General features: G+C 36.2%; 1 protein-coding gene across 1 annotated transcript in view; it reads left to right on the plus strand.

Annotated features, from left to right (window-relative positions):
- Positions 1-9,526, plus strand: part of rims1b (regulating synaptic membrane exocytosis 1b) — a 75,323-nt gene extending 65,797 nt beyond the window's left edge. Inside the window, exons 24-30 of the mRNA XM_016507220.1 lie at positions 689-841; positions 3,906-4,123; positions 6,306-6,456; positions 7,064-7,170; positions 7,718-7,819; positions 8,014-8,153; positions 8,368-9,526. Of these exons, the coding sequence (XP_016362706.1) occupies positions 689-841; positions 3,906-4,123; positions 6,306-6,456; positions 7,064-7,170; positions 7,718-7,819; positions 8,014-8,153; positions 8,368-8,586 (1,090 nt within the window). The 3' untranslated portion in view covers positions 8,587-9,526. The remainder of the gene's footprint in view (positions 1-688; positions 842-3,905; positions 4,124-6,305; positions 6,457-7,063; positions 7,171-7,717; positions 7,820-8,013; positions 8,154-8,367) is intronic.
- Positions 9,527-12,389: the final 2,863 nt, after the last annotated feature.

The raw sequence follows: 12,389 nt of genomic DNA on the forward strand, positions 1-12,389 counted from the left end.
CGAACTCAGGAAGACATTTAACAGAGGACAGAGAACTTGGGACTGGGAACACTTTTTATACACACAGGAGGAGGGGATGACGAGACACACCTGGGAGCAATGAAACATCAAGGGAAACACCTAGGACAAATGAACTTAACTAATCAGGGGAGGAACAGGAAACTAACCAAATAAGGGCATGGGAAGGCACATGGGGAGCAGGACACACGCAAAACATGGAACAGAGTCTGACAGCACACATGTATATGTGTTTATAGGACATGAAAGTAAATGAAAAATAGTTTTTGTACTTTTTAGTCTTTCTTTCTCTTTAGCGCTTTGCTAGTTTTCCTTTCTCTGAAAAAAAAAGAAATCATATTCTGTTACAAAACCTCAAAATTATATCAACATTCACTTGGGTAGCTTATTTATCTTCCTCTACAACAATCATAATATTTCTCCCTAGTAAAATTGTAAAATTATTCTATACAAAGCAGCAATTAATCAATTCAGGTCACATCAAAAATGATGTGTCCTCAGATTGTGATATTTCTTTGTTTGTCATTAGCCGTGTGTTTAATATTTGCATGCTCTTAGCTGTCTGTCTTGTGCATGGCTTGTTAAATTGTTATTTTCTGCATGATTTACTTTCCTTGCTATTATGGCTTGTGCTCTATTGCATGCATGCACATTGCATTGGGTGTCAAAGGTCAAAGTCGTTGGAGAGTTGTAAAGGAGATGAAAAGAAGGAGAGAAGGATTTCATGGGGGGTGAATGGAACAGACAACAGGAGGAGTCTAGGAAAGAGACGTTTCTCTGAGGAGCTTAAACGCAGACGTCATACGGTGGCTGGAGATGTGAGGTAACATAGACCAGCTCCCCCTGCCCAAGTCTTCACCTTATCCACCACCCAATAAAATTTTATCCTTACCTCATATCAGAAAAAAAAACAACAAAAAGAGCTTCTAGTACCTCCAGTACAGGGTAAAAATTCAGCACTCTTATAATCTTATTTCTTCTGATAGCACTGTTTATTTACATGCACTTTCTGCATTGTTTTACCATCTAATTTGATAACAGAACTTTGCAAATCCAGTAACAGCACATAGAAATTTGCTCAACCAACTTCCTCATCTTGCCGGCCAACAGACTACTACAATCTGTCATACTTCACTGAGACTGTATGATCCCTTCGTAGTTGGCTCTTTAAAATGCAAAAGCATGCTCAACCTCACCGCACATCTGGACATATGCCCAGTTCTTCTTCAACATTTGATGAATTACTGCTGCCATGATCACTAGAAAATGTATACAACATCTCTCTTGCATGAAATTCCATTTACCACCTGCACACCATAGTTGGTAATAGTGAAACCTTAATCACACTTACTTTTGTGAACATGGCACATTCTATAATAAGACTAATTTACATAGAAAGGAGTCAATGACGATGGTAAGAATAACAATAGCATTCCTGAAGCATAAACAGTAGAACATATCCTTAACAACGACAAGTTTAGGGGTTTTATTCCCAGAACGCATGAATTGATTAAAAAAGTATACCTTTAATGCAATTACATCACTTCAGATAAAAGTGTATAATGCCAAAAAAAGATAAACTGCATAAATATAAATGTAACATGAAAAGAAAAAGAATTATGTTAATTATTATATTAATTATTAAATAATAATTCAATAATCCTTGAATTTGAAACTATTACTTTTTTGGGAAAAACATAATTATTACACTTATTTCATAAACACGTAACTTGTATTACACATTCTAAGTAACTAGATAATATTTAGTATATGTATATTATTTAGTATACACTCCTCTAGCTGAGTCTGGTTCCTCTTGACGCTTTTTTTCCCCTCCACAACTTTCCACAACAAGTTTCTTGCCACAGTTTAAGACATTATGATTTCCTTTAAAGTTGCTATGAAACCACATAAAATGTGAACAGTTGTGTATACAAATAAAAATTACTGTACTTGACTATAGAGGCACTAGAAATTGTATGCCCAGAGTGGTTAACCACAACCAATAAATATTACCAAATGCCTTGTAATAGAAATAGAAAACAGCATCTTTTCTTTTCCTCTTTTCCTCTCTCTTTTCTGATATATTTGGGCTTTACTAACCAATTAACGTTTCTGATCAATTTGAAGCCACACACTAGTTATCAATTTGAATGAAGTCTGCTTGGTTCAAACAAACATAGGCAGTTGACGAAAACTCATTTTGGGAAGTTGCTAGTGTGACATACTAAACGCTGTCTAAAACTTTTATTGAAGCTAATTCTGTTACAATTATAATGCATGGATTTTTTTGATATATAAATCGACTATTAAATATTTGTTTAAGTTCATTTGTCACAACCTTTAAAATGAGCTAGTGAAGGCAAAATGTGGTTAAAAATAGTGAAAAACTTAAATGTGCTATTGTCAAAAATATTCAGTTACCCTACACATTTATTATGAATTGTAAACTAAAATATAGATGTTGAAAAAAATGAGAAAGTATTCATATATTATCTATTTTCATTTTATATTTAATATATCTTAATTTTACCAAAAAGAGGCTTCAGCTATTCATATTGCATTGGAATATTCTTCTCTGCTGACTTAAAAATAAAGCTTTACCCTACATATAGTTTGAGAGGTTCATTGTGCATGCTGTTTGAATTCATTTGTTTGTATTCTGCTTTATTCACATGCCACTCTGTCTGTGTAAATGTGTGTCCTGTGTATTGTACTGTGTGTATTAGAGCTCTCTTTGCATGCCTCACCTCATACCTCCCATGCTTGAATACTGAGCCAGCACTGGATCCCAAACCCAGACCCCTGTCAGCTCATCCCACTGTCACTAACCTCCAGCCTTTGGAAGAGAGACCCACCTCCTTACTTCCTATCCCCACCCTGTGTCCCACAGAGAGGGGGTTAGGGTGTAGAGATAATGGAGAGGGTGCAAATGGACAGTCCTGCAGTACCTTGACTCCGTCAGTGGGCGCAGACACAGCAGAGGATATGGTTGCACTGTCAAAGTGTTCTGCTGTGTCATAATATAGAGAGTTTGAATAACTAAACCAAATGTGTTGCTGCTTAATTAACGCAATTATGTTATCTCAGGTGTAAGTCTTAAGGACTTTGTGAAAAAACATTACACTTTTAAGGCTTTTAGTCACTATGTGTTACAAACATTTAAGTAATTTACGAGTGCTTCATGGGAATATGCGGCCACTGTTATTTTGGAGGGATCTGCTTGTTGCAATTCTCTGATTGGTGGAGATGTCTCTGCAGAATCATGGGTAATGTAGTTTTTCACCAGGAATACACTGTTGAACATGATGATATAAAAACAATAATTTGAATGCAGTTTGATGGCTTCAGCAAAAGCATATACCATTAATTAACAACATCATAACTCACAATAAGTCAAATCCCCAATATGGAGAAAATCAATGGGATTTTTACTTCCGGATCCTGAGCCTCTCTATTCTGCCTGGAACCAATTAGCAAGTAGCAAATCAAACAGGAAATGAAACTGTGCTTGTCAAATGCTTTTATGGAGTCTTTAACCGGTGTTAACTAGTCTTGACTACTGCGGGAGTCATGGTTCAGGCTAATTTCATATAGAGAAGCTAGCTGAAAATATGGATGTTATGTATTTTATGTTCCATACTGGTTTGTGCAAAATCATTTGATTGGACAAAAATAGCTTTTATTTTGTGCTAAGGTTAGAATCAGTGATATAGTTAAAAGGCTGTGTTGTAAATACACCTATAAAAGAATAAAGCATTTTGAATATCATTTTCAACAGTGTCTGTTTAGTGTCAGTTAGTGTCTATTACCTTTTATATACTGTATCAACTAATTTGTTACTAATTTTGTTCATCTCTCTTTTACTTGCTTTCTCTTGCTTACAGTCGACAAGTCAGAGCCTCATCTGGTCGAAGCATGCTAAAGAGCACAAGCGTTAGCGGTGACATCAACACGTCGGAGCGAACAGACGGCAGCCAGTCTGACACTGCCCTGGGAACAGTTGGAACCGGAGCGAAAAAGCGCCGCTCCAGCCTCAATGCTCGATTCGTGGCTATCGTGGGAAACCGTCGCAGCCGAAGCACCTCACAGATCAGTCAAACAGGTTAGTGTCTGTAGCTACTCCTTTCTGCTGATGTAACCAAGGCCAACTGGGCATTATGTGTTATATTAACCAATAATGCCACAGTGGCGTGTCTGTTTAGTGTCAGTTAGTGTCTATTACCTTTTATATACTGTATCAACTAATTTGTTACTAATTTTGTTCATCTCTCTTTTACTTGCTTTCTCTTGCTTACAGTCGACAAGTCAGAGCCTCATCTGGTCGAAGCATGCTAAAGAGCACAAGCGTTAGCGGTGACATCAACACGTCGGAGCGAACAGACGGCAGCCAGTCTGACACTGCCCTGGGAACAGTCGGAACCGGAGCAAAAAAACGTCGCTCCAGTCTCAATGCTCGATTCGTGGCTATCGTGGGAAACCGTCGCAGCCGAAGCACCTCACAGATCAGTCAAACGGGTTAGTCACTGTTGTTACTCCTTTTAATAAAAGTAATATACCAATACATTTAAATCTTAATGAAAAAAAATCCTTTTATTCTTTTGAATATTCTTCTGAATATTTTCTTTCACACGAAAATGTTTCATATGACAGAAATTAAATTCACTGTGAGTGTTGTTTTATGTTATATTTGACTGTAAATCATGTCATTTTTTTTATTTCATTTAAATATGACATTTTTAAACACATTAATTACACTGTACAAAGAAGTAACAGACAGTTGTAATCTTAAGAATTTCTAAATGATCTGACCCTTAAAAATTCCTTTATTGGTCTAACCCAATGTAGTCAGGCTGATTTAGTCATATTTAGACTTGAATTAAACCCAACATATTCTCATTGAAACGGTTAGCCTCTACCTAGACTTTTGTCTCCAAAAACAATTCATACATACTGCAGCTTCCAGCTGAAATGAACAATAGTGACAGTGAAACACCAACAATTATTTATTTTCAAACTGATTATGATTACAGGCACAAATGATTGATTAATAAGGACTTTTTTTTTCATGGTTCCTCACTAGTAAAAAAGTAATATATGTAAAATACATGTATTTAATACTAAGTACAGTATAGTTCAAATCTATTAACATATTTACTGACATATCACTCGAGACTTATTGATATAACAATTATAATTCAACTTTATTTGGACTACTACTTGTGCACAATGCACATTTCTTAATATTAAGCCTCAAATATGTACAACATACATACGTACAACAACCAACATAATAAAATGTTGCCACATTTACACTCATCTGTTTTGGGAAAAATTAACACTCTTTTATGACCACTTTTTACAGCATATTTCACTCTGAAAGTGTTGTAAAATGTGCCAGAAGCAATGTAATATCATTTTGCAGAAATTACAGAATAGGTTTTGTCCAGTGAGCCTTGGAAACCAGTTCATTTAAATATTTATAAGATTTCTATATTATGTGTTTTCACTAGACAACACAAGAGGGCACTCAATGTTTATGGAACTGCATTTTAGGCCTACCTTTCCTTTTTCACTTATGCTGAATTCAGAACTGCATACTAGCATACTACTCTTACTGCCATATAACGTTATGGTAAAAATAGTAAGAGTAGTATGATAGTACGCTGTTCCGAATTCAGCATTTGTTTTGATTAGTATCCTGCTATGAGTTCAAGTGTATGCTTTAGCTATGGTTTGTCCTCATCAAACATGAGCAGGGTCTTTTCAAAGGTGCACCTGTGGCCATTTTAGTGCTTTCAGATGTCAGCACTCACTCTGCTTTGTTTGATATAATACGATTTTTCATCAGGCGACTCATGTCATGCCAGTTGTTCCTTTTGAAAAAGTCTTGAAAACACATTAGAGGAGTCTAAGACCTCCGGGGGAACTGCATTTTGTTCTCTCTGTTTTATGTAAGCAGACAAAAAGGGATTTGGGATGAGGAGACATGCCCTCGTTTTTAAGCGAGATAAAGGGGGGTGGTTAACGCAGTACGGTTAGCGTCCATCCCGGTGGGAGCTACAAGCACTGTCAAATTATTTGGCTGTCTGCTTTTAACATCAAAAAGGATGTAGTATAGTAAAGAGATAGTGTGCAGCTTGACCAGTATTGTTTAGAGAGGACACTGATCCAACTCTTTAAAACTTTATCACAGAAAATCACATTCTTTTTTCTCTAAATGAATGATACAGAATTCTCTTAAAAGTCTCTTTTCCTGATTGTTTGTGAAATCTGTCCGTCTTCAGAGGCATCCAATAAGAAGTCAAAGGGCAGTCAAGGGACGATCCAGCGCAGTCAGGAGACGGGAATGGCTGTGGAATTGCAGAGGAATATGAGTCGTCAACCCAGCCGTGAATCTAACAATGGAAGCATGAACAGCTACAACTCTGAGGGCAGGTAAGTTTCCTTCTGCTTTATTAGTATTTTTTAAAATTTTGCATACTTCTAAATGTATGCAGGTCTTGTATGGGTTTTTTGTATATTGCACTGCATTGGTGAAGCCAAACATCTGTTACATATTCTCTAAAACAACATGGAAACATTTGTTCTTATCATTTCATACCAATAGCGAGTTCTTGTGTGTACATGTCTGTCCTAAAGCATGGGTCAGTTGGAGCAAAAAAAAAAAAAAATCCTGTTTCTGTAAATACAGCGATACAGCATAATTTTACATTTTCCATATTTTTTTCTCTTCCGAAATTCCCCATCTTAAACCAAGGTTATTATTGTCTAGAAATAGCAGCCTCCTTAAGGTTCATGTTACCCTAACAACCGTCAGTCAGGCATTGCCATTATGCCTAAAAAAAACTGTTCAGTTTGTGGGAACAACATACCTGTATATAAACTTACAATACTTTGGGTACAATGATCATTAAAACTAGACTAAAAACTGATTTTTATCTCCAAAACTTTCAGATCCAATTACTGGATTTTTAAATGAATCTACTGTAAATCAGAAAGAACAGCACCTGCAGTATTTCATATCAATGTTTGTCTTGGTCAGTCCAATCTTCCCAGCAGTTCGAGTCGAGACTCAGTTCAGTGACTTCCTGGATGGACTGGGCCCTGCTCAACTAGTTGGTCGACAAACCCTTGCCACACCAGCAATTGGTAAGTTTTGTTTATCTGTGAAGTTTTTGATTTTTGTTCTTTAATCTTTCTCCCTTGTAGCATACTATCCTTATCCCAAGTTGTTTACAATTTGTATTCATTTATATACATTATTGTAGATGCAATTGATTGTGATTCATTTAAATAGTTTCATTAAATTAATTAATTGCATAATGTGTATAAATATTTGTTGAGAAAAGACACCAATATAATTTAAGACATTATATTATTGAGGTAGACAAATAGAAAGAATTTAGAATTTAGTTTATTTCCATATCATTGAATATAAGCCCTATACACATAATCAGTGGCCTACATTCCAATGTTGTATTATTATTATTATTGCACTTATAATTGTACTAAATACATTAAATTTAATTTACAGCCCTCATTCACTTACATATTTCAGTACAAAATACAACAAATAACTGCTTATGGAAACCGCAGTATGTCGGTAATGCTTTTTGCATGAACCATTTGAGTAAGTCTATTAAGCAAATGTACCATTTAAATAAATCATTTTATTTGCGTATTCTGTGATGTCCAGGTGACATTCAAATTGGCATGGTGAATAAGAAAGGCCAGCTGGAGGTGGAGGTGATAAGAGCACGAGGTCTCATCCAAAAACCAGGGTCCAAATCACTCCCCGGTGAGTCACTTCTGCTCTATTCTGAACTCGCTGCTTCTGATTCAAACTCCATATGTCTCACATTACTCAGCCATAATATAACTCATCAAGCAGTTCTAGCTGATACAAAAAGCAGCCCGATTTATCAGAGCTAGTCACACTAATGTCAGTATGCACTGTTAATATCTGCCTAATTTGATTCATTCTTTACATAGCTCCATATGTCAAAGTCTATCTTCTACACAATGGGGCGTATGTAGCTAAGAAGAAGACAAAAATTGCACGCAAGACACTCGACCCGCTGTACCAGCAAACGCTGCAGTTTGAAGAAAGTCCACAGGGTAAAGTGTTACAAGTGAGTCATGTGGTTTATTTGTCTTTTTTCAACATGTCGTTTCATTTTGCAGCTGATAAGGCAGTCGAACGAGTCTTCTCGGAGAAAATGTCATTTGAAAGGCTGCGTGTCTAGTTTAAATGGATCACACTTGTGAGATTAGATATTATTAACTTTGATTATGTGACCTGAGAGGGCCATCCACTGATGAATCTGTTGATTTTCATCCTATTAGGTAATTGTCTGGGGAGATTATGGGCGAATGGACCACAAATCCTTCATGGGAGTTGCACAAATCCTACTAGAGGAGCTGGACCTCTCCAGCAACGTGATTGGCTGGTACAAACTTTTCCCGCCTTCTTCCCTAGTCGACCCAACTCTTGCCTCTTTAACTCGACGTGCTTCTCAGTCATCCCTGGACAGTTCGCCGGCACCTGCGGGGGTTCGATCGTAGTGGACTAATAACATAAAGCACAGTCTGAGAGACAACAGGACAACAATAAGAACCAGGCAGAAAATGCGATGAAATAACACAAAGCTTTGTTCAAATCTGACAATCACTCCTGTGACTTTGTTTTTGTTTTCCTGTTTGTGGGTAGCCCGTGTTCTGCCAACTTTGTTTGTCCTAAACAAAATCGTTTGTTTCTCCCACTGTTTGTCGCGTGAGATTTAGGGCTGTCTACACTAGCACGCGGGAAGCACCGCTTTAGGGCGACATAGAAAGCAGGGTGATATTCAGTCAAGTCTTCATTGAAATGTACGTTAGCTAGTTTTTAACAGAGCATCAGAATGTATCAACCCAAAAACAAAGGTGACCTCTGACCAAGGGATTGTGGGGCCTCAGTCGAGGCCCTATCTAAACCCTGTTTGTACTGAAAGTGAAAGGTCAGGAACTTGAAAGACGTAGGGCGTCCCCTGGGGAGGTTGTCTGGAAGGGCAGGGCCTTTCTTGGTGCCTAAACCTGGAGGACCCAAAGCCATGGTCCATTTCCTCCAAAAAAGTTCCTCTGTTTTCAACGTATGTGACAGCTAACAGAGGCCGCTCTCGTCATTTATTTAGCTTCTTTTTTTAACATCTCTAGCACGTTTTATGAAAAACAACAGGTTTGTGTTGTCCAGTGTACTGTGAAAATGACAGGAAATGCTAAAAATGAAATTGAAGACAACGTATCTGGAAATACACACATTTCTTTGCACATTTTTATTTACTTTTGTTAACTGAAACTATTACATTATCCTACAGTACGTTGCAATACATCATCTTATTCAGTGAATTGAATTCGATTTTTAGATGTTTACACTTATCATTAAATGCTATTAAAAAGTAGATATTTAGTTCATGAAAAACACTATGTACCAAGATAAACATATTTGTGACCCTGGAGCACAAAACCAGTCTTAAGCCGCTGGGGTATATTTGTAGCAATAGCCAAACATACATTGTATGGATCAAAATTATTGATTTTTCTTTTATGCCAAAAATCATTAGGATATTAAGTAAAGATCATGTTCCATGAAGATATTTTGTAAATTTCCTACTGTAAATATATTAAAATGTAATTTTTGATTAGTAATATGCATTGCTAAGAACTTCATTTGGACAGCTTTAAAGGGCGATTTTCTCAATATTTAGATTTTTTTGCACTCTCAGATTCCAGATTTTCAAATAGTTGTATCTCGGCCAAATATTATCCTATCCTAACAAATAAAATCAAGCCAACTAGCTTGTTAATTGCATTTCCACTTTGTGTACTTTTCAGAAAACAGAGAAAAGAGATTCCTCTTGTGTGTCTCTGTAAATGTTGAAGTGACCAATCCGATTTTGCCATCATGAGCATAAACGCCAATCACCAATCAGGCCACTGGCCCCTCCCTCCAGTGCGGCGAAGCAGCATGACTCGGATCAGTTCCCAGCTGCATGCACATTTTTGTAAAACAGACTACACAAATGTTAAAAAGTAACAGAAATAGATATGTATTAGTTCAACATACTGTAGGCCAGCTTGTATGTTGCATGTACCTGTACAGTTTGCTTGTACTTGAATATAAGAGATAAACCAAGAAAAAGAAGCCATTTGCTTTCACTCAGACTTTTCAGATCAGCTAAAAAACTAGTTTATGTCCTCCATTCGGTGCTGAATGTTGCAACATTTTTTCTTTCCATTTTTCTTGTTTTTTCTTCAAACTTGTACATTTTGCAATTTAGGGTCTTTGGTAAAGGAAATCTATACAATTATGTTTTCATCTGTCGAGTAAATTTTGATAGAGTTTTTCAGACACTAAACTAACTTTTTAACTTCGTTTGATGCTAAGTGTTTGTGCAGACGTACATTTCTCTTTTTAACATAGTATGTGATTTAGCAAAAGCCACTTTCAACTTATACTGTACCATTCTGAGGTCACACGATTGGCCCGAGCCCTTGCACATACAGTACGTCTTTATTTTGAATTAAAAACGCAATTACAAAAGCTTGATTTTAATATATATACTTGAAAGACGTAGGGCGTCCCCTGGGGAGGTTGTCTGGAAGGACAGGGCCTTTCTTGGTGCCTAAACCTGGAGGACCCAAAGCCATGGTCTATTTCCTCCAAAAAGTACCTCTGTTCTCAAAGTTTGTGACAGCTAACGGAGGCCGCTCTCGTCTAGAATCTTTTTTTTATTTATTTAGCTTTTTTTAACATCTCTAGCACGTTTTACGATAAACAAGAGGTTTGTGTTGTCCAGTGTACTGTGAAAATGACAGGAAATGCTAAAAAAAAGAAATCGAAGACAAAGTATCTGGAAAAATACACATTTCTTTGCACATTTTTATTTACTTTTATTAACTGAAACTATTACATTAATCTACAGTACGTTGCAATACAACATCTTATCCAGTGAACTGAATTCGATTTTTAGATATTTACACTTATCATTAAATGCTATTAAAAAGTAGATATTTAGTTCATGAAAAACACCATGTACCAAGATAAACATATTTGTGTACTTGTACATTTTCCAATTTACGGTCTTTGGTAAAGGAAATCTATACAATCATGTTTTCATCTGTCGAGTAAATCTTGATACATAGAGTTTTTCGGACACTAAACTAACTTTTTAACTTTGTTTGATGGTAAGTGTTTGTGTAGATGCATATTTCTCTTTTTAGTATATGTGGTTTAGCAAAAGCCACTTTCAACTTTTATTGTATCACTCTGAGGTCACACGATTGGCCCAAGCCCTTGCACATAAAGCATAAAGCACAAAAGCTTGATTTTCAAATTTAAAAAATCGGATTAAAAAATATCTAAAAAATAAAATCAAGCCAACTAGCTTGTTAATTGCATTTCCACTTTGTGTACTTTTCAGAAAACAGAGAAAAGAGATTCCTCTTGTGTGTCTCTGTAAATGTTGAAGTGACCAATCCGATTTTGCCATCATGAGCATAAACGCCAATCACCAATCAGGCCACTGGCCCCTCCCTCCAGTGCGGCGAAGCAGCATGACTCGGATCAGTTCCCAGCTGCATGCACATTTTTGTAAAACAGACTACACAAATGTTAAAAAGTAACAGAAATAGATATGTATTAGTTCAACATACTGTAGGCCAGCTTGTATGTTGCATGTACCTGTACAGTTTGCTTGTACTTGAATATAAGAGATAAACCAAGAAAAAGAAGCCATTTGCTTTCACTCAGACTTTTCAGATCAGCTAAAAAACTAGTTTATGTCCTCCATTCGGTGCTGAATGTTGCAACATTTTTTCTTTCCATTTTTCTTGTTTTTTCTTCAAGTTTTTGATTATTGCTTTTTAGTCTTTTATATCCCTTAGGGGAAAATGTGCTGTACTGTAACACTGAACAAAAACTAACCTCCCTCATGTTTTACTGTATCATAATTTACCTCAAAACCACAGAAATTAACCTAGAAAATGTGTATACATCCCATCAAGTTATTCAAGAGTATACCGATATCAAAACAGGAAATGTCAAAAATATATCATACATACATAACAGTATCCATGTTAACCCTCTACCGCACGCATTATGATAGACCTATAGAAAAAAATATATGAATCTTTTTCTTCTCTAAGAATGGCTTAACTTGAAATGCTGTAAAAAAAAATTTGGAAAAAAATATTATTTTAAGGTACTTTATGATATGTTGCCATACGGCAACAGCATACAATAGTGGATCTAACTTAGAATAAGTGTAAGCTTACTTATAATAAATATTTTTCCTCAGAAATGTTGTTTGTGTTGATTCAATTGGTGCTAT

This window comes from Sinocyclocheilus anshuiensis, unplaced genomic scaffold (assembly GCF_001515605.1).
Source record: "Sinocyclocheilus anshuiensis isolate Anshui unplaced genomic scaffold, SAMN03320099.WGS_v1.1 scaffold1448, whole genome shotgun sequence".
Lineage (NCBI taxonomy): Eukaryota > Metazoa > Chordata > Actinopteri > Cypriniformes > Cyprinidae > Sinocyclocheilus > Sinocyclocheilus anshuiensis.